This window comes from Cygnus atratus, chromosome 5 (assembly GCF_013377495.2).
Source record: "Cygnus atratus isolate AKBS03 ecotype Queensland, Australia chromosome 5, CAtr_DNAZoo_HiC_assembly, whole genome shotgun sequence".
Classification (NCBI taxonomy): domain Eukaryota; kingdom Metazoa; phylum Chordata; class Aves; order Anseriformes; family Anatidae; genus Cygnus; species Cygnus atratus.
Genome location: NC_066366.1, coordinates 54,400,057 through 54,426,946, shown reverse-complemented (window position 1 = coordinate 54,426,946; position 26,890 = coordinate 54,400,057). Strand labels below are relative to the sequence as shown.

The 26,890-nt window shown below is 37.4% G+C and overlaps 1 protein-coding gene across 2 annotated transcripts in view; it reads right to left on the bottom strand.

The window, feature by feature from the left end:
• Positions 1 to 26,890, bottom strand: part of TECPR2 (tectonin beta-propeller repeat containing 2) — a 41,732-nt gene that overhangs the window by 13,519 nt on the left and 1,323 nt on the right. For both annotated transcript variants that reach the window (XM_035551144.2, XM_050710819.1), the window contains 16 exons: positions 23,042 to 23,326; positions 22,777 to 22,905; positions 22,245 to 22,376; positions 21,111 to 21,268; positions 19,665 to 19,977; positions 19,059 to 19,191; positions 17,235 to 17,699; positions 15,572 to 16,566; positions 13,905 to 14,088; positions 11,865 to 12,038; positions 9,441 to 9,621; positions 7,834 to 7,975; positions 6,299 to 6,539; positions 5,464 to 5,553; positions 4,423 to 4,656; positions 766 to 914 (listed from right to left, as the gene is read on the bottom strand). In XM_035551144.2, the coding sequence (XP_035407037.1) occupies positions 766 to 914; positions 4,423 to 4,656; positions 5,464 to 5,553; positions 6,299 to 6,539; positions 7,834 to 7,975; positions 9,441 to 9,621; positions 11,865 to 12,038; positions 13,905 to 14,088; positions 15,572 to 16,566; positions 17,235 to 17,699; positions 19,059 to 19,191; positions 19,665 to 19,977; positions 21,111 to 21,268; positions 22,245 to 22,376; positions 22,777 to 22,905; positions 23,042 to 23,275 (3,954 nt within the window). In that variant the 5' untranslated portion in view covers positions 23,276 to 23,326. The remainder of the gene's footprint in view (positions 1 to 765; positions 915 to 4,422; positions 4,657 to 5,463; positions 5,554 to 6,298; positions 6,540 to 7,833; positions 7,976 to 9,440; positions 9,622 to 11,864; positions 12,039 to 13,904; positions 14,089 to 15,571; positions 16,567 to 17,234; positions 17,700 to 19,058; positions 19,192 to 19,664; positions 19,978 to 21,110; positions 21,269 to 22,244; positions 22,377 to 22,776; positions 22,906 to 23,041; positions 23,327 to 26,890) is intronic.

The window sequence follows — 26,890 nt, the reverse complement described above, 5'->3', positions numbered from 1 at the left end:
ATTAAATGAGAAACCAGACACTGGAGAAACATATTTTGTCCATTCGTTATATCCAGAAAATATGCTCCTAGCGTACTTTAGGAGGCTTCTTTCCACTCTGCTCCTCCCAGCTGGCAGGTAGAACGGTTATCTTATTTGCCAATTCTGGGAATAAGGGAGAAGAGCTGCAATTGTACGGCACGCTGACTAACCACCGGATGATAAGGAAAGTCCCTAGATGCAGGCACAGCACCCTGGCAAGCACCCCAGACTCACAGGGGCGAGGATAAAGGAAGAGGGAGGGAGGCACTTCAGTACCATGCCATGTGAGCAGAGCCTTCCCACACCCTCTGCTTTGTGCTGTTTGCCAGTCTAGCCTCTTGGCTACCGTACAAGTAGGTACTCAGTATACAGTTCAAGGCTGCATTCTACTACGTGCCTATAAAGCTGCTGTGTTACTATAATAGAAGTTTTTTGTTAAGGATGGGAAAAGGACAAATAATCATTTTTGAAAATAAAATAAAATAAAATAAAGGTATTTATAAGCATTAGATGAACTTGGGATGATTAAGAGTGATAAGGCAGCATATTCAGAGCACATTATACAGACCGTTTTGTTGTTGTTTTGCTTGTTTGTGAAGTTAAGTCCTGTTGAAATTGAACGCGTGTGACAGAAGTTTAAGCTACACGTTTAAATCTATTGTTTTCCCTGAATGTTAAATTACTCCTTTCCACAGGCGCAGAGCTAAACCACTGTGTTACAAAGAATTAAAATCAGCATTTTACCTGTATAGGTGGCTCAATCATTATCCATGCAGGAAGCATCAAACTCGGGTTAAGAGGCTGGGTTCCTACACGGAAATAAACACCACCACTGGTGTCACAGGCCCAAACATGCTGATTTCCACAGGACAAGCTGATCAGCTTTATGGCACCTATCAACAAAGAGGTTATTAGCAACCTGACGTTTTTCTTTTACATTCAGCTAATAATGAGCACCTTTATTTAGACTTGACTGTATTAAGCTACATTTAAACACAGGCACATAAAGATGATTACAAGCTTGTGAGAGAAAAATCACAGCATACAATGAATAACACCAACAGGTAGTATATGTAAGGCATTTTTCTCTTCAATCTAAAAATAAATGTTTTAGTCACAGGATACTGCCATTTTTAAAGCACACTAAAAATATGCTATTAAAATAACTGAATTCAAGCAGGGAAAAAAATCTGTAACAAACATTATCAGCGCCCAGACAAACTTTCACATGACCTAATATGAACTTTTCTCTGTAGCTGGCCATGCTTATGTTTTCCATGGTATTGGTCTAGTAATACATTCAGCATTGAACACTCCTAATGCTACCAGCACTTTAAAAATACAAGAGCATATGGATTATGCATCTCAGTGTTAACATACCACTGTCACATCTGTAAATAAAGGAGCTGATTTTCAAATGGGTTTATATTTAGCATACATATTTATTACATTTATGTCAGAAGTGCTGCAGTATTTTAACCCTATGTAAGTCAGCACACTGAAAACAAAGCTCCCAAAAAAGTATGTTTCGGATTTTTTTTTTTTGCATACCAAATCACACCCAGCAGCCTTGCTACCAAAAGTTTGTAAAGATAGAGAACTGCTAGTTAATGGCCAGCTGGAACTCTTGCTCTTTTATATTCATTTCAAAATAGCCATGTGATGTAATATACGTAACATTTGATTTTTTTTTTCCTCCCAGCATTGGGACAACACAATACTAAGTAATGGAAAACATGTTCTACAGAAAAAGACTCAATCATGACAGATATACTACAGAAGGAATGCTCTGGTTGTACTCCAAACTAAAGACTCTAAAAATAGGCCTTGCCGGCTGATTGAACATGCCAGCAGTGCTTGGGATATCCCATTCTTGGTAACAGTTTTCTCTTCTGTGATGTGAATCTGGCAACAAATCCCTGTAAAGTACATTGCTCCTTAATGAGAGGGTACAATTTTATCCCCCAGAGTAGGGGTTCAAAGCACTTCTTTCTGCAGAAGGCAATATTCAGTAAGGCTTGCTGAGGGAAAGAACAGGGAACAACAGGACTACACAGCTTTATCTTTTAGTTACCTGAAATTGTACACAGATCTCACCAAAGTTATTTAACTTTCTGAATCAAAGGAATTTGAATTAGCTCATCTCACCCCAGAATTCCCTTTAATCGTGCAGCTTCTTATTATAAAATAGCATACAGAGCACAACTATGCACAAAAACTTCTACTGCTTCGGGAGAGAACAAGTCTCTATTACAGGCAGAGAGGCCTGACATTCAGCAAAGTCAAACTTTTATTTAAAACCTCATGATTCCGTGTTAAAGTACACGTAGCCGTGATGGCTTTGTCACATGTCGTCTCAGCTGCTGAAATGCTCCGATCCAAAGCAGCATCAGAGCTCTCGCACACGGAATCACATATCACCTACTCGGCATAGCTGATATTATTTACGTCTGCAGTACAACTTGATATTCAAAAATGCAGCCCTTATGTAAATGTTTTGGGGTTTCTCCCTCCTCCCACTTACTGTTTTTATGTTAGGAGAAGGGCATGCTAACCACATTCATCCACTGTTTAGAAAGAAGAAGTGTGATTCAGAGACACTGTTTACAGTGGAAACCTAAAGGTCATTCTACTGTGTTTAGAAACCTTGATAATGATAGTGGAACCCTAATCAAAATAATTTACTAGATACTACTCTCAGTACATAGTGTAAAGGCAAGAGGAAGATACTAACAACATAATATGAATATTTCAACATAAACGCTGGCAACTTGATCACTTTCACACAGATTTCTGAATTTCATTTTACAGCAACTTGCTCTTTTTTCCTCCAACTCACAGTCTTAACGTTTGAGGAGTGAAGGCAGACTACATTTCAACAATAGCAATAATTCTCTAATTTCTTCAGCCCCATTAGAGCAAATCAAGTCTCTCATATTATGTACCATCTTGTCAGCAGTGATCTACCACACGCATTTAATTGGAGAAAAAACAGGAAATTTTCTGCATTCTTAATTATTAGCTCACGATGACAGGTAAAGTGTGGTGTCTGAAATATTTCCTGACCCCAGATTTCTGTAGTATCACCACACTGAGAGTGCCATGAAACTAACAGGAATAGCTGAATGTAATGGTTGAATCCCAGCATGGCTAAAATGAACAAGCCAGATAATACAGTCGGCTAGCACTCATTTCCATTAGAACGTTTTGAGATTTTCAGACAATAGCAAGAAGCTATTTATTATTTCAGTTTCACAGTTATTATCTAAACCGCTGGAAAGTAATAGTATCTTGAGGAAAACTTCAAGTTCTACTAAGCAAGATGAAAAGGACAGTACAGACAAAACTATCCTGTAGGTCAGTGAAGCTAAAAGGCATTGATTATCGCTTAAACTATGGTAAGATTGGTGATTTGGAAGCAATGCATCAGGTCTGGAAAACCTGTTTTACAACTGGCAAATAAAATATTTTTAAAAGACTCTCTAAAAAGTTTTATGTAAAGTATACAAAAGATAAAATTGCTTGTCAGGCCAATCATGAATACTGCCATTAAAAATGGAAAATGTGCAAAACAGTTTAATATTAGCACGTTCTTTTTTTTTTAAACCTTCTCTTGAAACAGATTAGCATTAAGAGAAAAAAATATTCTAGCAGATATTCAGATTATTAAAGAAATAAATCCAATTGGAATAATACTAGTGAAGCTGTCAAGTGGCCAGATTAACCTTATCTCTGATGAAAAGAGCCAAACTGGGAGGATATTTTAATGATCAAAATGTGGTCAACCAACCTTGGTCTTATTCCTAACCAAACAAAAAGGGGCAGTTAAACAGCAGCACGTTCTTGACATTATGCTGAATCATTAGATCGCTATCAATCCAAACATTAGAGTGTCATCATCTGTATCACCTATGGATGATGCAACTCTGAGCAAAATTTTTCCTTAACAAGATCCTAAGGAAGCTTTAGCCACTCTGTTAAGAGCACATTTACCCACAAAATACAGGGCTTTGAGTATGGAACTGCCCAGGGCCACATGATTATGGTTACACCACTTGTAGTGCAAGAACTGGGCTAGTTAAAGCTACTGGTACATCTGCACAGCACTGCGTCAGGTCGCGTGGTCTCACTGGCAAACTATAAGAAGCACAAATGCACATAAAGCATCTTGCAAACAGCGAACATGCTGTCTCCAGCAAAAAGAGAAATGAAACATTGCCTGAAAGCAGTAAGTTGGTCCATGTGTTTTACAGTCCTCTGCTGCAATGCCCATTATTGTAAGGTACTGTTTACTCCAATAAATGTTGTACTTCAGATCAGTAAACCAAATACACTTCTGAATGAAAATACAGACTGTCTGCTAAGAGTTAACAGACAGTCTACTCAATAAAAATGTCATACCTAGTTGAGAGAGATCCAATTTTGTCCAATGCATCCCTGTTGGACAGCTGGATGAAAGCGTTCTGATAAATATCTGCCCAAGACTATCCAAACCCCAGATGGCATCCTGGCAGGCAGAATAGTGCACCATTTCAACCTCCGGTGGCAGCTGCACCGTAGAAGGACGAAACTGAGGATTCTGATCACTGACACAAAACAGATCCTTGTTGCTTTGGCACAGCCACAAAAAGCTTCCTATGGTAAGGACATTTCTGTTATTAAAATCATTGCTAATCCACTCTGAGAAAGCTAACACTTCCTCTGAAAACAATCAGTACGTTTGAAGACAAAACTAAAGATCTTAGATTAAGATTTTCAAGTACAAATAAGCATCCTAAGTGCTTACTTAAGCACTTACGTACTTCTCCCCCCCCTTACGTCAGTTAAGTAGCAAGTGATTTCATTTGAAAAAAAACTCATTTGAAGAAACTAAGAGAAGACATACCTAACAGTTCTTTTGCTCTTCTGTTTCTTTGATTATTGCCTCAGAAAAACAGCATACCTTCCCTTCCCAGTTCTATATCACACATTTTTGCCAATAAAACTAGCACGCTTGGTTACAACAGTTAGCACTTGCATTATCTAACAGTAGAATTCTTCAGCGTGTTTATAGTTTTACCAATAAAATGTGCGATTCTGCTGTAGTTAACTGCACCGACAGGAGAAGTAGTTGGTCAGTACAGGCATTCCTGCAAAGCATGCTCCAGGACTTCATATTAACAAATTCTGGCAATTCATGCTGCAGCAAGTTAGAAAGTTACTGCTCCTAAAGGACTATCCATTTCTCTGTTGGATGTCAGTCCACACCAAAGGTAACAGAGTGAATGATACGACTTTTTATCTCTACTGGTTTTACAGATGTGTTTCCACCTTACTTCTCAAAGGTTTTAGATCCCTGCATACAGAAAAGGCACCCAAAACCTGAAGTAACTCACGGTATTTAATTACTTACACCATCAGTTCCACTATATTTAAAGTCGGGCATTATGTGCTTGCACTAACCTTCTTTAGATGAAGCTGCAGAAGCCAACACAAAAATCCATTTTGTGGCAGAAGCGGTACCACGAGGCACAATGTTATTCCAGTAAGTGCCTGAAAGGAAAGAACAGTGTCATCAGTAAGAAAGTTAATTTTCTATTAGAATTCAAATATCTAGACAGATTTTTTTACGCAAATCTTTTAGTATCTGTTCTTGGGGAAGAAAACCTCCTGACACATATACATTTCTGTGTGCACACAAACGCACAGGGACGCACACATAAAGAACAGGGAATGCAGAAGATGAGAAAGGAAAAGATCAATGGTCTTCAACAGGAGGCCAAATGGGTGATGAGTTTAAATAGACAATATTATATGTCTACTCTTTGTGTTTATCTGATCAAACAAGAGAACTAAATTAAAGTTCTGTTTTGGGAATTATACCTAGAAATATAAATAAAGCAATTCCTATTATTACTGTAACACCATAACATTATTGCTTTGCATAATAACACTGATCATGAACCAGACTCCACTGTGCTAGATATAACAGGTACAATAGCATAAAATTGCCTTCTGATCCCAGAGAAAAGACAAACATAGGTACTAAAAGGGGTAACTTGTGCACTTGTTCACTTGTGGACAATGAATTTTTCATGAAAAATATTTCCCTTCAGAAGGGAAAATATACAAACCAACTGTCAAAGAATCATTTAATTTAGTTTTTAAACATAAAGTTGTTTCCTTAAAGCTCCCCGACTCACCATGGATAATTCTCACAGTGACCAAACTGTAGTTAGCTACTTTTTCCTATTTATTTTTCTTAACTTAAAAATATTAGATGCAAAAGCACACCCACCTATTAAGTTTCCCTTTGCTACATGGAACTCATTTTTGCCTGAAGAGATCCAGACTCCACTGCCATTAACTCCAAGAAGGCTGGGTTGACACTGAAGCTGCTGTGACCAAAATGCCATTCGAAGTTTGTCAGCCACCTTCTCTACAGGTGCCTGAGCTGCTGTTGCCACTGTGTGAGTTGCCTGGATTATAGTCTGGAACAGGCTGCACTGGTCAAACACTACATAATCGGTGATGCTTACCTGAGGGGGAAGAGAAGAGGAAAAAAATGGTTCTTGATGGTTAACTAAGCTTGGGGAGAACCACAGAATCTTCCATCAAAGGCTTTTTTTGTGTGTGTGCATGCACACACTTTATGTACAGGGTATCTATCATGAGTTTAGAAAGCTTCTAAGTGTGGGAAGGGAAAAATAATTACTAATTATAATGATCACTTCTGATGAAATAAGAGTCTGATAATAACCAGAATCTATATTAAACATCAACTCACAACACAATCCTACCCAGCAATCCACTTCAAATTCTGTATTTTAAGAAAGCCCTTTGTTTAGGGACTACTGAACATCTCTTCCCTCCCGCTAAAGACACAAACCCTGCAAACTAAGAAGTATATTTACAGTTTCCCAAAAGGAACAGAGAAATTTGCATAGTGTAGCAATTTAAATCACATAGTGAAAACCTGGCAGGAGGAGGTCTAAATGACCAATTGCCTCAGTTCTACCACGAACAGCTAGGCTGACAATCCTCTGGGATACTCCTAGAAAGGAAGAAGAGCAGTTTGCCTGCAACCTAAAAATAAAAATCAAGCTACTCAGGATGCTCATCTCCAAAAAAAGATTAGATATGCATGTAAATAGGAATTATTTTAACTTAGGTAAGTACGTAAACAGATTTTCTGTGTAATTATTTTTCTGTACCCCTCTTCCCTCACTCCAGTTTCTGGGGAAAAACAAGTAAAGCTGTGGAAAACAGTCAGGAGCTCTAAATCAACGCCAGAAAATACTTGCAGTAACTGAGTTGTTTCTACCCATAAGATCTGTGACTGAAGCAAGCAGACCCACATAGTTCGAAGAAACTTCAATTGATGAAAAATGGGGTAATTAAAGCATTTTTGCAAGGTTAATGATTATTTATTTCACTTAGCTAAGGATGAGTGCTGGAAGACGAGGAGAAGAGACTGTATTCAGCAGCCAGACTTGAATGCTTTGACTAAACAGCATGTCCTGCTGCCAGCTGTTAAGATATCAAGCTACATGCACCATTGATACAATCCGGTAGAGCATTTCCTGTATTCTTGAAAACTGCTGTGCTGCTGCTTTCGATGACCATGGGGTGTTTGTTTTCCCCTTTTCTACAGCAGACGGGAAAAGGGATTTCAACCACAACCACCCTGAAGTTTTAATACGCTGAATGAAGAGTGCTGTAACGTATCATACAATTCACTGAATTTTATGTTTAGAATCTCATGGGAAAACAATGCAAATAATAAACCCTGGCTGTCAGATTAAACTGAAAGCAAAATATAAAAGTGCCTACTTGCCACCAGTGGTTGTCATCTCCTTGTGGTTTCTTTGAAACTATACCAGTTCTGAACCACAGATTTCCGTGGATATCCAAAGCCCATAATGTCTGTTGATCTCCAAGGGTTATACACACTGGTTCCAAAGCTTGCATTTCACTAGAAATGTAAACAAGTAAAGAATTAAAAAGCCTAACTTCGAATTTAAGTTCATGGCATTGTGACAACTTCCTTAAAATGCCAACAGCAGTTCAAACTGTTCAAGCTCAAAAACACACTTGATTTCAAATTTTCACAGTTATTAGTAATTTAAATCTTATTAGCTTGCAGAAGTAAAAACCATGCAAAAAAAACAAGGCCTTCAAAGATCATTCAAGATTTGAAACTATGAAACATAATAATAAAACTAAATAAAAACTAATTTGTTCAGTAAATAAGAAACAAATAGCATAAGTTTTTGGTAAATCAGTTTCATAAGTACATTTTCTTCAATTTTCTTGCCCTATTCTGAGAACAATATTAGCAGCTCAGGCACCATAAATAGAAAACTGAACCTAGCTACATGGCAAAGATGAATGTTGAGTCTGACTATATGCTTCCTGTATAAGTAAATCATTTTTAAGCTCAGAAAGCCAACAGGATCAGATGATCTTATCAGGCATTTAAGAAGTAGGCAACAACGCTATTTCTATCAGAGAACTTTTCTTGAGAACTTAAAAACAAATATGGATTGCTTTCTACAACTTTAGTACAAAGCCCAAGAACATTAAGCATACCTAAGGTGTAGGTCAAACAAATATTTTCATTAAACAAATTGACTAAATGACATGCAAATTTCAGATTTGAACAATACTCTGCACATTCCCCGAGTCTTTTCAAGAGCCAAATACCAGATTGGGAGGTAATGCAAGTTGGAACTTCACAACAGGATGTTCAGTAGAAAATAAAAATCATATGACTGCAGTTCTGTATGACTGGAATTTCTTCCTATACTCACTTCGGGCTGATGTCACAAGAGACTATATATTCCAGATTCTTGAAGCCAGCAGTAAACACTTGTTGCTTTTAACTTTATCACAAACTAACTACTGCAAGAACAGGACCAACTACAAAGCTAAATAGCAAATACCCAGAATATCTATAAAAATCTGTGACTGGGAAGTATAAAAGTATTATTCAGCTGTGTGCAAATGAACGAGAAAATGCTGAGATTTAGTCTCAGGGAAAAAAATCACTCAAATATAGAGCCCTTTAAAGCCATTACAGCAGAGATTAAAGAAATAGTATTTAATCAAAACAGTCATATTAATATACATTATTAAAGGTCTTTTAAGCACTGTTCTCACTTTCTTAAACTTGCTTTTAACTGCATTATCACTTCTGTTCACAGCAATTTCTTTCTCTACTTAACACTCATTCATCAGACAGAAAAACACCAGTTACTCCGGGTATGTCTGGACAAAGACTAAAGGAAATTATACGTAATATATACACGCACATATATATACACACACACACTCCAGAAAAAGTTCAAGTAATAAATTTGTAAATATCAACGAGTTCCTGTGCTGAAAACAGTGCATTGCATTCCAGTTACGATGCTGTTCTGCTACAGTGTCATTACCTGACAATATCGCTCTTCCACTGCTCTCCTTCAGGACAAAAGCTGCGTACTCCCTCCCGGTATAGCAGGGCCCGTTGCTCACTCAGTGCCCATACAACGTTATTTCTGGAGGTAACCTGCGACAGTGGATAAGGGCAATCAACCTTTACTGCTCTGGCACAAGGACGATCCACACTCAGGCCTAGAAATCAGAAAAAGGAGGATTTTTTAAAAAATGTTTGGCTTTTTGCAACTAAAGGAAAAGAGAAAGAGCTACCCAACAAAAAAGAAAAAAAAAAAGAGGCGGAGAGGAAATCTCTCTGACATGGTAACACTTCTCACTATTTTCTTAATAGACTGTTCTTTCCATGAACTATTAATCATTTCCTCTAATACAGTTGAATTTATATACTAAGAAATAAAACACCGCATTATCCTTCAACATCTTGCAGAGCCCACAAGTTCTGTGCTGTCATTTCTGTTCCTTTTCTCCCTCTAGTGACAATATTGGGGATCTCCATTTATAAAACACGTATTAGACTTTACAGAAGCATTAAAGACAATAATGCAAGAATCTTTGCCCAGAACATGCCAGGGAGAGAGAACCTGATCTGAATAGAGGCAGCTGAGCAATTACAAAAGAGCATGCCACAGCATGGAGCACTGCAAGGAGGTGGGAGGTTCTGGTAGGTTACATATATTTATATACATCATCTGGAGGAACAGGTGTCTCCTTCACAGTTACACTGAAGATTGATTTACACGCTTGTATGTGAAACACCTTAGGAGGCAGAGCTTTTGTTTAATCTTCTCATGCTTCTAAGCAAGTCTGAACAAACTCATCTGTACGATATTCTAGACTGACAACAAGACGACTGCTCAGTTTCAAACCTTTGAGAACACTCGTTAGATAGGGTGGTGGTCTAGGAAATGAAGAGATCCTGAAGAAACAACCACCACCGGTTGCCTCACATTAACAAGACATACTGAGAATTTATTTTTGGCATCAACGACAAATTTAGAAGCCTAAGAACAGCAGAATGCAAGCTGATGCCATCAATCCAATCTACCACAGGAAAGAAAAAAATATTGATTCAAACTTCCACGGAGCCCTATGTGACTGGCATCAAGTTCACTCTCTATCACCACTAGCCATGCTTGTTGGCAATGTACGTGGCCTTGATTTCTCTGTAAGTACTAAACTTATTCAAAGAAAATAATTTAAGAGCAAAATGTTTTTGAAACAATGCTATCTAGTCAAACAGCTTTCTTCATCATGAATAATTTTTATGTGACACTAGAGCAAGTAACTCTACAAGAGAGATTAGAGTATCAAAATAAATGGAAGATATATAAGAATTTTTATAGCCACTCTGAAATATTTTCCTGTTTGAATGTTTGGGTTTTTTTGTTGTTATCCCTTATCCCTATCTTCCTCCTACTTGTACAGTAATTTCTTCATCACGTTATTTGTAATTTCTCCTTATCAACTCAGCTCTCTGTGCAAAGTCTGCATGCCCAAGGGTTTTTGATACTCTTCTAACTTAGCTCCATAAACTGGAGCTACATCCTAGAAATAGGCTTCTCTCTAGCTGCTTGCTTCTAGCCAACACTCTCCACATTAACACCTTCAAATGCATCCTCTTCTATTCACTGAAGCAGATAAAGCTAAGGCCATCACTTCAAAGTTGCCACTGTAATATCCCTTTCTCTGGTCCTTGCCCATTCATATCCAGTGACAAAGCAGCTGTAGAGACTGCTGATCCCTAGCCTGTTCCATTCCTCCGTTGGCTTTGCTTTCTCTCTGTCAAATAAAATACATATCACTTGCCTATACTTCAGAATCCATTTTTGTCTTCCATATATTACCTTCCTTTCATTGTCAAGTGGTAAATTTTACCTCCAACAAATCTATTCTTTTCAAAACAAATTGCTTTTGCTTTCTTTTACACTGCTTCCTATACCTGAATTTCTTCTGAACAGCCACATACTATCCCATCTCCTTTCCAGTTCCTTCTTAAAACTCCGTTAAAATCTTTCAAGCAAAAACCCACTCGAGGTTCAGTTGTCTTAGCACACCGTGCCATTTTCACTGCAAGGATATTATTCCAATATTTTCTGCAATCCTTTTTACATTTATCTGCATCCATCCCATGTTCTTCCCATGTCATAAATACTGTATGTACACCTTTTTTTTTTTTGTTAAGTGACCATGAACTGGCTTCTTCAGCATGCCAATTTAATATAAAATCTCTGTTTCCAAACTTTCCAAAAGTTCCAAAAAAAAAAAGTTCCAAAAGACTGTTTCCAAACATTTCTCAATATAAAAGTGTTTTCCTATGCTTAGGCTTCAGATAAAATTTTAAAACCAATTGTGATCACTCAAAAGACTTAAATTCTAATATTTTAGCTCGCAAAAACTGAAAGAGGTTGCAATTTAAGTACCTGTTTGCAAATACAAATCTCCATTTGTTCTGATGATCCAGGCAGTGTCATCACTTAAGGCTACAAATACAGCCTGGGGTAAAGCCTCATACCAGTGGCGTTTTCCTTTTATAGTTACTTTTCCACAAGCAAATGCTTTGTTAGTCTTCTGTTCAATCTTCCAGAGAAGTGCCCCTGTATTAATTAAGAAAATTATTAAGAAATTAGGAAAGAACATACTACCTCTAAGCAATTACTATAACAGAGACAGCTGTCTTGTCCTACCTACACCTATACGAATGTGAGGGGAAAATAAGGTAAACCAGTACCATTAAACAAAAACGCACAGTCTAAAAACTCTTACTTTTTTTTTTTTTTTTAAAGGCAAGAACAGAACTGGCCAACTTCTGTAGGAATTTCTGAAATGCATTTACCATTCAGAGTATGTGTGATTTTTAAGCGTTTAAATGCAAATAAATCACTTCTCCCTAGTTACACATTGAAAACTAACAAAACAAGTTCACATAAGGGTGAAATGAGCCCACTGTTAAGAGACTTAAGTTCACGGCTTGCCTCCGTATTAGTTTGGGTTATCCTCAGTACACCTACTCATTCACAATACCTGTGACAAATCCTTTCATAAACATCATACTTAATGATTTTTTAAAGAGTACATAAAGGAAAAGAGGATGTTGCAGTACTTTCACCTTTTACAAATACTATTAGTGTTAATATTCTAAATGCTAACTTTGGTGGACCAGTTGTGAATGACAACCAGCTGAACAGGTACGCTGTTCCGCACACCACTGGGCGTTTCTATCACCTGTTCACTGCTCAGCATGTCACAAGCAAACACAACTCAAACACTACTCCGCCTTCAGAACTTTTTCCCCTGACTCCAATTAGCAAAGATAGCTCAGAAGAAGAAAACCATATGGAATTCCAAATTTAACTGCTGATTAGCAACCGCGCTGGTTCATATCAGAGAAACATACCTTCACATTAACTGCCTTTGAATAATTCCTCAAAGTAGCATTTCATTTCCTTTTGACCTTTGTGGTTAATATGCTCTTGTGTAAACATACCCAGTTTCAAAACTGTGAATTCTAGCAATCTACATGGGCTCAAGGAAAAATTGGGTAAATTCCTGGAACTAAGGGGAAAATAAATGCAGAGAAAACATTGAGCCACCAACGATTGCAGTCTGAAATTCCTGCGGGCAAGCGTCAGACGTGTTAGCTCACTTTCGTGCAGGCATCCGCTTTTGACCACTGTTAAAGACAAGATACTGAGTGGATGAATCTCTCATCTGACCTAATACAACTCTAATACAACTACTCTTATATTTTTGTCCATCACAAAGCTCAGCTACAGATCAAGTAAAACCCTTCTTCTTAAACCAGACAGAAAATCTTCCCCTACACAGAGAGAAGTGAAGATTAATGCATTTTTAAGAGATGACAGTGGAAGAAAAGTAGAGGCAGAGCCAGAGACTAAGTTTAGAAACTTCTATTTTCACACCAGTCCTGAAGCAATCTGAATGGACAAAAAATGAAGCAAGTTAATCTCCCAAACCCATTTATCCAACATAATCTTCACTCCAAAAAAAAACAACACACAACCCAGAATAAACTCATAAACAAATGAACCAAGGTATTTTGTTTGTTTGATTTTTGAAACTCAAGAAAACAAAAAAAGGCAAAAACAAAAAGAATTCTGTATTTGCAAAAAAATAAAAATAAATAAGTCTGGGAATCGTAAGTAGTTCTGTATCAAAAACCAAGATGAGGACTTCTTGATTCATCTTCACCTATCACTGAACTACTCCTGTGGTTCACCTCAATCAGTTAGCTGCACATTGACAACTTCACAAAGTGCAATGTGAACTTGTTAGAAGACAGCCACCGAAAATAGCATGATACCCAGATGTACTGGAGATGCAATCACATCGTATGACTTTTTTTTTCCTGCATCTAATCAAAAATAAAAAAGCAAAGAGAATGTCCAAGTCTATGAAAGTTTTATATTTATGAGGTTACTGTGAAATAGAAGCCTACCAACCTGAGGGGGAAACTGCCACCTGCTGGACACCATCTTCAAACTTTTGCCACCGCAGTCCAGCAGACGGGAGAGCACTGCAATACAGGCTGCCTCTGTAGTCCAGGCACCAAATATACTTTTCCGAGACGGCCAGGCTCAGGATGCCATAGCCAGGGCCAGAGTATCCCATCCAGCTCTCTGCAAACTAAAAACTGTAGAGTCAGAACAGTGACAGGTGTCTTCAAATTGCACAAAAAAACGGCTACGTAAGCATAAGCAGCTGCCATAATTCTTGATTTTTTAAAAAAAAAAAAAGCTAAACTTAAAGCTCTTATATTCTTAATCAACACATAAATGCCTTGGGTAAAATAAACTACATTTGTCAGTGTTCTCTAAGATATTATGTACTGCAAACTATGACTGTTAGAACAAAATTTTTAGCAAAACGAGAAAACTACGCTGTTACCTACCTCCAGAAAGTGAAAAATCTTCTCTTAATAATTAAAGAACGTGTATTTAAAGTGAGTGGCAGATGCAAAAAGAAATGCATAAAAATGTACAATCTCTCTTTAGTCCATGAAATTATTTATTGTCTATGAAGTGATTAGCAAAGGGAACAAGATAACTGTTTTGGAGACAGCTAAATAACTAACACAATTTTGTTTGTATGGTACAGGACCCAAATATTATGGAAATCTGGTTTACAAACTGCTATCTTGAATTTTGATAGCTCGCATTAGGCGTACCCAAGCAGTGTATACATGACCTATAATGAAGGCACCTATAGAGCTTTCCTAAACATTCCACAATCTCAGAATATGACAACTCAAAACTGAAAGTCTTCTACACTTGGAGTTTTGAGTTGATAGCATCCTATTTAGTAATAACTGCAGCCCAACCTTTCTCAACAAATATTTGTTGATCTCAACACGACTGTAAAAGATTTAAAACAAACAAAATAAAGAAAAAAATAAAACAACTATTTCCTTCTCAAGACCTCTGCTAAAACTCCCAGCAGTGTTTTCTGCCAATTTTTTGGATTTTATAGTTAATCTTGGACTATAGAAAATAAATACTATATAAAAATTCCTATTTCTGGCAACTTTTACACTACAAAGTAACAACAAAGGAAAGAAGGGTAACAGAAAAAGGGAAAAACCCCAATATTTAAAATAGCACTAATTGTCTAGGACACAAAGGAAGACTAATCCTCATTCTGAGTACTTACAGGTAAAACTAACCTTAACCAGAGACCCTCCATGTGAGATAACCAGCATTAATTCCTAGCGAAATTTGTGGAAGTCAGAAGAATTATCTTATAGGATTTGGGCTACTGGAGACCCAAACAAGGAACAGCCTTTGAGCACGACTTGGTTTTTACTTTTCACTCTCTAACGAATGGGTTTACGACAACATTTTTGTCAAATTGTAAATCATAATAATGTTCACGCTAAATAGGCCTTACAACCAATACAGCATCTTCACCTTGTAAGGACACATCAACCATTCTGAAGTCTGATATATCACATTTCATAAGAGTTAAAACACATATTGCTGCTTTTGCTTTATGTTTTACTTGTTAAGTGAGAAGAAAATTGCTCCCCTGAGGAAGTAAAGGATCGTAGTTACACACGTTTCTTTTAAAATGCTGAGGTTTTAAATATTTCAACTAAATTGGAAACACATACCTGATCAGATTTTAACAGCACCGTTTCATCTAGGCTTATCCTGGACACATCCTGGGAACCAGGCTCAGCACCAACTTCAGGCATGCTAGTCTCCGAGGATGAATACGGCAATCCATGTCCATAAATATCCTCCTCTTCATCACTTGAGGCAGATTTCTCTGTCTTACTTTCAGGAGTGTTTGTTACCCATTCAGCAGTGCTAGTACTAGATTTAGCTTTGATTGCACTTTCAAAATTCCATCCAGAAAGTGAAGTGTTCTCTGAATCAGTATCTTTAGAGATGTCAAAGTGGAGAACAGAAGGATCTGACAGAGCACTGCGTATTAGAGAATATTGCTGTTGGTCTTCGCTACCAGTTTCATCACTTTCCTTTGGTGGCAGTGATGTCTGAATACCAAGTACACTGTTAGATTCCAAAACCATTTGGTCTGTACGGTCTGGCTCTTCAAAAGGCTTTTCAGTATCCTGCAGATTCATTTTATCTAAATTTTCATCTATTTTACACAATGCACTAAAATCCTGACCTTCTTGGCTCGGCTTTCCAAGACAGCATTCATTGCTTGCAGAAAGCACACTACGATTATTTTCAGTATCAACACTGTTTGTCAAGTCTTCTGTGACAATTAGAGGGGAGACAGATGTCAACGTATCTATAACCGTTGATGTACCCATGCCACTGTCACTGTTTGGAAGTTTCTGGACATTAACTGTATCTCCATTTTCTTCATGAATTAGCTCAGTTGCAGATTCAGGAGACTGTAGGACACTGAAGGTTTCTGAGCCATTATCTTCTTGCAAGATTGTATGGGACTCCACACTGAACATGCTTTCCTGATCTGGAGACCCAGTACTCAAATGATCAATGCTGCCACTCATTAGGCTAGATGTCATGGAAAATGAATCTGCAGTCAACGAATGTGGACTGTCACCAGAAAGCTGACGCTCGTAACTTGGCGTACCTTCCAGAGAGCCATGGTTTCTTTTGGTCCCACTTTCTGCTCTCATCAAAAACAAAAAGGAGGGGGGAGGGATCGTATTAGTAAGAGCCATTAAATATTTTTATCATTGGGATAAGAATAGACTTAAATCTACATTTTGACAAACTGATTTTTTTTCACTTCGACACTAAGTGATGCACATAAAACCAAACAAGTCTTAACAGCAAAACATTTTAAAAGTATAACACCAAAAAGATAAAGTTAGAATAACTAAGTACACACACACTATTTTAATAAACTAAAAAACATGTCTAAGAAAGACACTGCCATATACTTTAACTAGGATGAATAGATATTACACAATTCCAACATAAAACTGTAAGCAGAGCACACCGTGTATTACCATTAACCCGTAGTTTATTTAGAACATGAAGCATATTTACACAAAGTAAGTTTAAAGGAATAAAAGAAATAATCTAAAAAGAAATATATAATCAACTCATTGCTTTCAAAACAGGCCTTCATCTTAAACATAAAAGGCCCGCCACAATCACTCCAAATCACTCCATATAACCACCACAATCACTCCATCACTCCAATAACAAGAGTTTTGGATTCCATGTGACAATATACACAAAGCACATCAAACACACACAGTCTGAAATTATCAAATGTGACACGTTCTAATAAATGACCAATGGTGGGCAAAGTTCTGCTAGACTTACCTTGTCTCTTCTTCTTTTTCTTTTTCACTTTAATGGGCTTTACAATGAGTTCTTGATCAAAATCTTCAGAGCTGATAGTGCTGAACCGTTGTGAGGAAAGATGACACTCCCTCTGAGCTTCTGAGTCTGCACATATCATAAAACTAGAGCCACTGTCCACAGAGTTTACTGAGCTGCTCCTGCTTCTTGACTCGCTTGCTACAGAGCAGCCCCTTTTTCTTGTTTCATTGCTCAAGTCTCCCACTCTATCAAAGCTTTTTTCCAATAGCGTTGGAGTTTCCAGATTATCTTTCGCTAAAGAATAAGAGTCATTCTTATCACCAATACCTGAAGGGGAAGTAACCCTTTTTTTATCTGTTTCCACTGAAGGGCTAGATGATACAGATGCAACTACTGATAACGGGGTCAGCAAATTAGGACTCGTATCTGTTAAAGGATTCAGCACTTTGGAATTCACATCTGAAACTGACCAAAAGAAAAATAAAAGTATAAATACTAAGGTGTCAAGTGAGTAACAGCATAGTTCTTGGAGAGCGTTCAGAGAAAAGAAACTTTATCCTATGGAAAATACTCTAAATGCACATTTCAAATATATATACAATTTCATGCAAGTAAATCTAAATAAAATCATTTTAGAAAAATCAATTCCCCAAAGCCTGTATCAAGCCTATAATAGTAAAATTCTGCCTTTACACTTATGTACAGAGAACTGTACAGGTCTGTAGCTGGAAAGACCCAGCAGTGTTATATACTGAAGTACCACCTTGTGTGTGCTCAGTTTCTTCAAACATTCAGTATCTTGCACGCGTGCACACACACAAAAGACCAGATAAGCCACTGTGGTAATTAGAAGAAAACACATTTCAAGAAGACTCCTTTTAAACTATACTTGGAAGTTAAGAATAAAATAGTAAACACCTTCTAAAAGTTTGTGAGTAAAGATCTATTTGAATGACAAAAGCTTTTGCTAAGTGCAAAGATAAAACAGTTTAAGTCCTCTAGCATTCAGTGAAACTTCATAGCTTTTTTTGCTGCTATTTTGTTAATGCAGAACTAAGATGGAGTTTTTAAAGTGCATAAATAGTCCTTTTGTGACTGTAATATGCTGGGTAATGGTGTTTACAATATTGTATGAGGAGAAATCAGTCAGCATCATCATTAAGGAAGTATTACTAATCCCTTTTACAGAGTTCTAGCGACACAGATGCTGAACTCAGATGGCAACAAAGAAAATAAACCCTCAGATTATTTTTGGAGATTTAGTGAATGTTCTTTGGGTGTTTTGCCAGTTCTTTCTTATTCATTGCTGGGAAAGCTGAGACTTCCTCTGGAATATGAGCGATGACAGGTGACATCATACACACGCAGGTATCAACATACCTGAAACGTATCATAGATACCCAGGAATCAACATACGCAGGTATCTCCAACCCAAACAACTGAGACTGACAATAAATAGATAACTATCATCATGAATGCAGATTGTTTCAGTAACATTGCTTAGGATATGGCCTAAAATGCACAGATTAGAGATGCCTGGCTAGGATAATGTCGATCAACTCTCAAAAAACGGAACTATAATTTCTTAATGCCCCCATTCTTGTTGCAGCCAAAACAAAATCTCAGATGACCAGGTAAAAATGACAGCTCTAAATATAATTTGCAGAAACAGATAAGTAATTCCACAGAAGATGGTAGGTTTTTGCAGTAACCTAGAAGGTGGGTTTTTTTCAGTATTAAAGGCCAAACAAACAAACCCCACAAAGTTATGATAGACACCACATTCCATGAGGCACATACTAAAGTTTGCTAATCTGTACAAACCTATTGATGACAGTCCTTCTGGTCTACTTGAAATTCTTATTATGTCTCTGTCTCCCTTTAAGAGAAAAATCTCATTGTTCGTGCAGGACACAGACACAATATCACCATATCCTTCCAAGCCACCAATCAAAGCCTATAAAAAAATCAACAAAGAAAGAGATAAATGGCATCAGGTTAATCTGCTGGTTGGACAAGATTAGGCTCTTAACAATTGTAAATTATTCACTGGAATTTAATTGACAGTTACAGAACAAGGATGCTATCAAAAAGAAAGAAAATAGCAAAACAGGCAAGTACCTCTCAGTCCTGATGCAGCTAGCTCAATTTTTATAGTAATTTCCATTCTGTGAAATGTCATTGGCCTATTAATTTCCTCTGTCTGAACTAGCAGTAATCAATTACTTAAACAATTTAAAATTTGGTGGCAGAAAAGAACCACCATACTAATTTTTTAGTACTTACTTTTTCAAAAAGAAAAAAAAAGTCTTCTTTTTTAGGTTTAAATATGAGTTTATATCACAGAAGTGTAATGGATAACCCAAAGTCTCACAACACAGAACGAAGAAAAACAGGTAAGAAACAGAATATGCACCCACAAGTGCCTACCTGGTTCACAGTGTCTAATAAATAGATGCTGTATTCATTCCAGGTCAGCACCCATCCTTCTCGGAAAAAGCATGAAACAAGCCCAAGTTGTTTTTCTGGGGAGCTATAACTTCCTCTGCTGAATGTTTCCAAACGTGGATACAATTCAAAAGTGTTTATTCCTCCAGCAAATACATCTTTCAATATAAATGTGGCCTGAACAGTTCCATGAACATCAGACTTCCAGAGGCGAAGTCCAGGTCTGGCAGCAAATAGCGTCAAATCAGTCTGTTTACATAGGCCAGGTATAAAACATGCTCCAAATTTGCCACTGCTAAAATGCAAAAACGGGAACATATTAAAAAAGCTATATACACAACTTAGAAACAGATTTTAAAACTAATGTCACAAATTTAAAACTACAGGTTGTCAAAATTAAAAAGTTTTGTGCTTCAATTAAAGTATCCAGTCAACATCTGAAATACAGATTTGGTTTCAGTACACCAAGAACACTGCTTCCAGATAACAAGTTTTCCCTCAGCTTCAGGTGTCAGACATCACACCTATTAGACAAGTTAAATGCCTCCTCCTAACACGACTCACAGCTATAACACAACTTTGTCCATCTTAGTAATAAGATTCTACCATGCAGTTATTCTTCTCTGAGAACTGATAAAAACAAGCAGAAAACTACTAAATAATATTAAGAAATTGATAACCTCTATTTGCAAGGAGCAGATCTCAATCTCAGCTGTTAAAATCTTCGTCCCTCGTGCATAAAAACACTGTTACTATCACCCAAGAAAAACCCTCGTATATAAGAAAGGGTGGTCCTTGGTGTTCCTTTACTGTTCACATGCCTGAAACATACATTATAAACCTTCTTTCAAGAGTCAATTTCCAACGCTTCCAGATATAGTCAGTCATGCTGTTCTAAGACAGTGCTCTCTTCCTGCATATCCCAGAGCAATTACACAATAAAAGATGCCAGAAGGTCATACAAGAAGTTCCTAGCCTGCAAGTCAACTTTAAGTGCTTACTATACACCTTCTCTTTCAATTCACTTCGGTGTTTAAAAATAATTAAGATGCTGACTGCATTAGCTAATACATCACCCATGAGAAGGACTGGCTTACAATGCTCGCTCACACCAAGTCACAGTAAACAGTAATGGACCGCAGATGAAGTTTAGCAGTGCTTCCAGTTTAAACAAACAGAAAAAAAATGTAAATATTTTTGCATAAGAGTACCCTGAAAGTAAGATTGTAACATATTTGCAACTATATACTTTTTAAGTAAGTAGAATTGTCATTTCATGTTTGAGCATACATAGCTACTGTAACTGCACTTTTTATGAGTGGACTGCTGCGTTGTATTAATTTCACTGCTTAGATCACCCTTTCTGTAATCCACTCTGAAAAGCTAGAATTAACTGATGTGCCTGCATCAAGATTTTATGAAGGTTACTTTTTTCTGGGCTGTGTTCCAACTTGCTTGACAGATTTCTCTTCTGTGTAGAAAAGTACAGTTCGTTGTAAAGTCGAGACAAGCAGCACTTTCTGGTTGTAATCCAACTGGACGATCGAAGATGGCTCTTCCAACACAAGGCTAGAGTTGCAAATACCCTTTAAAAGATACATGAAATTAACAAGAGTCAACCTTTCTAAAAATATATGACACTTTAAACTAACACTTTAAAGAAATAAATATGCCCAAGAAGGCGAAAACAAACAAGCAAGCAAGCTATGAAAAAGCTGTTCAGAACAACTACTGTTCTGTGAAGTTCACTTACTGAATGTGAAATTCCTTAATGCATTCAAGGGGGAGTCAGATTGTGCAGGCCAGCAGTTGCACACTATGAAATTCAATTTCTCTGGGAATTTAGCTAACACATCTCACTTGAACTTAACAGAAACCCTAGACCGCGTATTTTCTTCCTTCTTTTCCACTACCAGGCCACAGGATGCTGAGACAGTTGTTACATGCGGTGACATTAAAGCCTTCTGTCAAATCAGCCATGCATCATCCAACAATCAGATAAATCAGGATGACTGCTGTTTAGACTCTTCCTCACTTACATAAAAACGAATTACTACTTGTTTTGTTGATGTCCCAGGTCTGAATTAATTCACCAGCCATTAGAAAAATTCCATTTACTGGTAACATGCTAGAGCCACCCAGTAGAACTCAATCATATTTTCATTCTACACTCTACATTGAGATGATGAACAATTCAGAAAAAAGTACTTCAACTGCAGTGAATCAGCAAATCAGCAACCTTGCATCATGTGAGTGTACCCCTTCCAAATTAACAAGGAGAAAATACTGGCTGAAATCTGAAGAAAAATGTGTATAGTTATTTCAGAAATAAATTTAATAAAATTGGAAGAATCACTTTTAAAGCTGATGTGAAGGATTTCCAACGGTCAACGTACCGGGTATACACACACCTAGCTATGGGTACATGCACCTGAGTAAAAAAAGCCAATTAACTACATGACAGTAAACAATTAAACTAACTGCTAAATATTTAAACACAAAAGTATTTTTTTTTTCAGAAATCTGTAAATTGGAATTAAGATGTCTAAAATAAGTATTTACCTGGTCTAGGTCTAGGGCAGAGTAGACAATCTTCCCTTTGTCATCTCCAGAAAATAACTTCATTCCATTGGGACTCCAAGCTAAAGCTGTAATGCTACTTTTGTGGATACCAGCAACATCAAATCTCCGAAGCTGTAAAACAATACAAAAGCAACACAAGAATGAAAGGAAGGAAAAACAGACACAAAGCCTATTCAGTGACTTGGACTGATAAATAAGAGATCAAGTAAAAAATGCTGGTCGTTCTAATTTCTGTTTAAAAAACAGCAACACCCACCACCAAGTAGCTCAACCAGTTATTACAAATGAGGAATTCCTCAGAAGAGTTTTTGGTTAAATATCTTTTGTAATGATAAAAATGTTTTAAGATTATTGCTTTTATAAGCTTAACATACGAATCCTGAAACATATTTGCAGACACTTCATCAGGCAAAATTCTCTCATTTTCACTATCACAAAGAACCCCCATAATGCTCTACTAGGATTCACCATACTAAAGCTCACAGAAGTGTAGACAAATACAAAGCTTTACCTGTTTGTTTCTCCCAGGCAATGACGACACAAGCTGAAAAACTGCAACCCGACCGGAGGCTGTACCAACAGCAACTAGATCATCAAAACAACTCAAGAGCTTTACAAAAGTAATAGATTCACATTTCCCCTGTTGGAACAAAACATACAGAAAGCTTGCAAAGTTATCAAGAGACAAAAAACGGTTGCAAAGTCACCCAATTCTGAGCAACTCAGCACAGACAAAAGCCTTATTAGAAGGGACAAAGTTACAAGTTCACATTTACCTCAAAATTATATTTTTTCATCTGGTTTAAATGTCTGCAGTAGAGATAAAGCATCCCAATGCTGCTCCCCACTGCAATGTAGTCTCCATTGGTATCAAGCGCTGTGAGGTATACCACAATAGAGCGAAAGCCTTTTTGGACCTTTGTTGGAATGGCATTGAGTAGATAATATAAGGGACAAAACTCCTTAAATATAACCGGTGAAGCTACAGATGCCATAGCAAGCATTGGCATCAGTAATTTTAAGGCAGAAATAAATGCATGTACTTCACAACATATGGAAATCTGAAAGACAAAACCAAAAGACAGCACATTAATGTCTTTGGAGAAAGGAAGAATGGTTAACTAAGTCATTGTTTAGCAAGTAGGAATGCAGAAATTGTCACTTTTGTTTTGTATAAAGAAAAACAAAGAAGTCAGAACAACTTACATCCCCTGGTAGAGTTTAAGAAGAACCTTGTTGTTTAGAATAAACTTCTTTTTCAGTTCAGTCCTCATCTAAGGATATACGATAACCACTGAATTTGGGATAAGCTTTTTTTCTTGCATCTACGACCTCATTGAAGTTGAGAAGAAATTGTGTATTTGAACATAGTTGGGCAGTGAAAGAACCGTATGGGCTCTGCCTGACCCTGAACAATCCGCACAGTCTGTCTCCTCACCCATCTGAAGACTCTAGCCTCAATCTTCCCAGTGCTGAGAGCGTGGGATGCTCACTGTGTATGGAAGCACGATAAGATCTAAGTGTCAAGCTGGTATTTATGCTCGACTCCACAACCTTTTTGCCCCCCAGCCTCAAGAAAAACATGACCAAGAAACAATTCAGTTAGGTCTGTATCTACTATATAATCAAATAATGACCAACAAATAAAAATAGCGTGGGAAGGAAAGGGCAACACAAACATGAAAGAACTCCCAGTCTGGCCAGTACATGAAGGCATCCACATAGCAATGGAATTTAAAAAGATAAGGGGTGAACAGTAAAAGAAACTTAAAAAAAAAAAACTACCACATTCCTGTGTTTCCCTTTATGGGTAAGTGAATAACTTCATGCTGATGAGTGTCACTGCATGCATATATATGGGAAAATTTTGGTATCTTTCTAAGAATGCAATAAACAAAAATTCTATTCACAATCTTCATGAACAAACATAGTCGGATGTCATCACAGTAATACAATATGGGCATCTTCAGAAAAAGCTGACTTTAAATAGTTTAGAAAATTAGAAACAGCAGATTTTCTTATCACAGGGTGACAGCCTTGACAAGTCCATTTTGTAGCAGTACCTGTTCTCTTCATGGATGATTTTAGAAAATGGGAAAGAAAGGAAATCTCCACTTCTTAATTTTATTTTGCTGTGAGCAAACCCAATTAACGGAACGGTTTAGAATCTCCACAAAATAGATGCAATTTTCCAAGATAAGAACTTGGATTTCTGGAAAGAAAGCTTTCTATGCTTGTTTAAGGAAGTAAACATTGAAGATTTTCTTTAGCTTCAGCAGTTATAACTACCTTAGAGAAACAAGAAACAGAAATATGCCACTTTAAGTTGGAAACACCTCTAAATGCTGAAAATTATTCTGAAAAATATTCCTACTGCAATCTGTGTGCTATGTCCTATTATGCTTGTATTTCTCTAGGATAAAAATGGTATTTGTTTTGCAGTTTCACACACTGCTTACAGTGTATCTCAACTAAATTAAAAATAATACAGCTGCACTAGTTTAGTATCTCCATTACCAGGAAAAGCTCCGATGTCTCAATTTTCAAACTGTGCCACTTATTGTGCAAGAGGATTCAGCATGCTGGCTTTGGGCCCCACAACGCTTGCTGTCACCATACAATTTCATTAAATCCAGAGCGATTACTTGTGGGACATTACCCTTTCTAGCCCACATCAGACAAGACAACAGGAATAAAGATTGGTTCCTGGTCCCATATTTGCACTGTTACAAAAACAGGCAGTGAACAAGCTAACAGCAGTTATCAGATGTTCTTAATGGTGATTAAGAAACTAGAAAATAATTCCACTCTCCACCAGAGTTTACAGGACGCTTATTTCATAAAATATCACAGGGATTAGCTGATTCACGTGTCCAAACTATTTCTGAATGAAAAGGTTTTTACAGAGTTGTTTGCTAAAGTAACAAGTAACCTAAGTGCACCACCGTTCTTCTACATTTTCACACATCTCTTTCCTATTTTAGGACTCCTGTTCTTTCCTTTAGCATTTACTACCTTCTATCTACATAGCCAAATAAATAGAGAACCCACTGCTAGAGTCTTGTTTGTTGCTCTAAACATGCTGCTTTGCCAGTTTAGCAATTTTACTGCCTGTTGGTCATCTTTTTTTTTTAAACACTAAAATCCAGTCTTTGTCCCAAGTCTCACACGTACAGGTCTTCCTCTTCCTAACTAAACTTCTTCCACTCCCTAGCTACTGCCTCATGAATTTCACATATTTCGCTTCTCAGTTCCCCTTTGTCACTCCCACAATTCACATCTGTCATCATCCTTAAACGCTCTCATAGCTGAAACCATTGCACATTCCCCAGCTGTCAAAGGGCCTCGCAGTCCTCAAAATTCATTCCCTCTCATTATCCTTCCATTATCCTCACAGCTCCATTACAACTGTTAATCCAAAGTAATTCATTACAAACTACGGAATTACAGAAACTTCTATTATCCAGAAAAAGGGTACTCTTCTTTCTTCTACAACAACATGACATATTTTTTGCAAGTTTGTGCTTAATTGAAAAAGAAAAAAATGGGGGAGAGTTTGACGATATTCTCCTCCCCCATAGAAAACATGGGAAGGAATTATTTTTTGTCACATACTAAATTGAATTTTAAAAATGCAGACAGGTTAGGGGTCTCACTCCTCATAAAATTTCTACATATTATTTCCATCTTTTTCAATGACATCAATGGTGGGATCAAGTGCACCCTCAGTAAGTTTGCAGATGACCCCAAGCTGAGTGGTGCAGTCGATACACCAGAAGGAAGCGATGCCATCCAAAGAGCACAGGGGCTGTTCAGCCTGGAGAAGAGAAGGCTCTGGGAAGACCTCATTGCAGCTTTTCAGTACTTAAAGGGGGCTTATAAAAAAGTTGGGGAGCAACTTTTTACACAGGCAGATAGTGATAGGACAAGGGGAAACAGTTTTAAACTAAAAGAGGGGATATTTAGATTAGAGGTTAGGAGGAAATTCTTTGCCATGAGGATGGTGAGGCACTGGCACAGGCTGCCCAGAGAAGCTGTGGATGCCCCATCCCTGGAGGTGTCCAAGGCCAGGCTGGATGGGGCTTTGGGCAACCTGGTCTGGTGGGAGGTGTCCCTGCCCATGGCAGGGGGTTGGAACTGGGTGATCCTTAAGGTCCCTTCCAGCCCAAGCCATTCTGTAACTCTCTGAGGAGAAAGTTATAAAAAGCAAAATTTATTTTTGTTCTCTATAACCCATTCACCCCACACAATCAAAAATTGTATTAATGAACTGTAATTTCTTGTAATCATACAAATTAGTTTCATCTTGAGTAGTTTACAGACTAACAAAACACTTGCACTGCTTGTATGAAAACATAACTGAAAGCTCAAATCATCACTTTACTAAAAATACTGCTAATTAAGTAATTTTATCTGCACCAAACGAATGTATAAAGGAGTAGAGAATTGCAATGTAGCCCTATACATTCAAACACTGTGCAAATGCAATGATTCTCCTCTGATTGAGCCTAAAACCTCCAACATCCTTCCAATTACAGTTATACATCACATACAGCTTCTTTCTATTTGTTGATAGCATTAGATTATGTTTTATCTGTTTCTCTCATTTTGTTACTCAAAGGCAA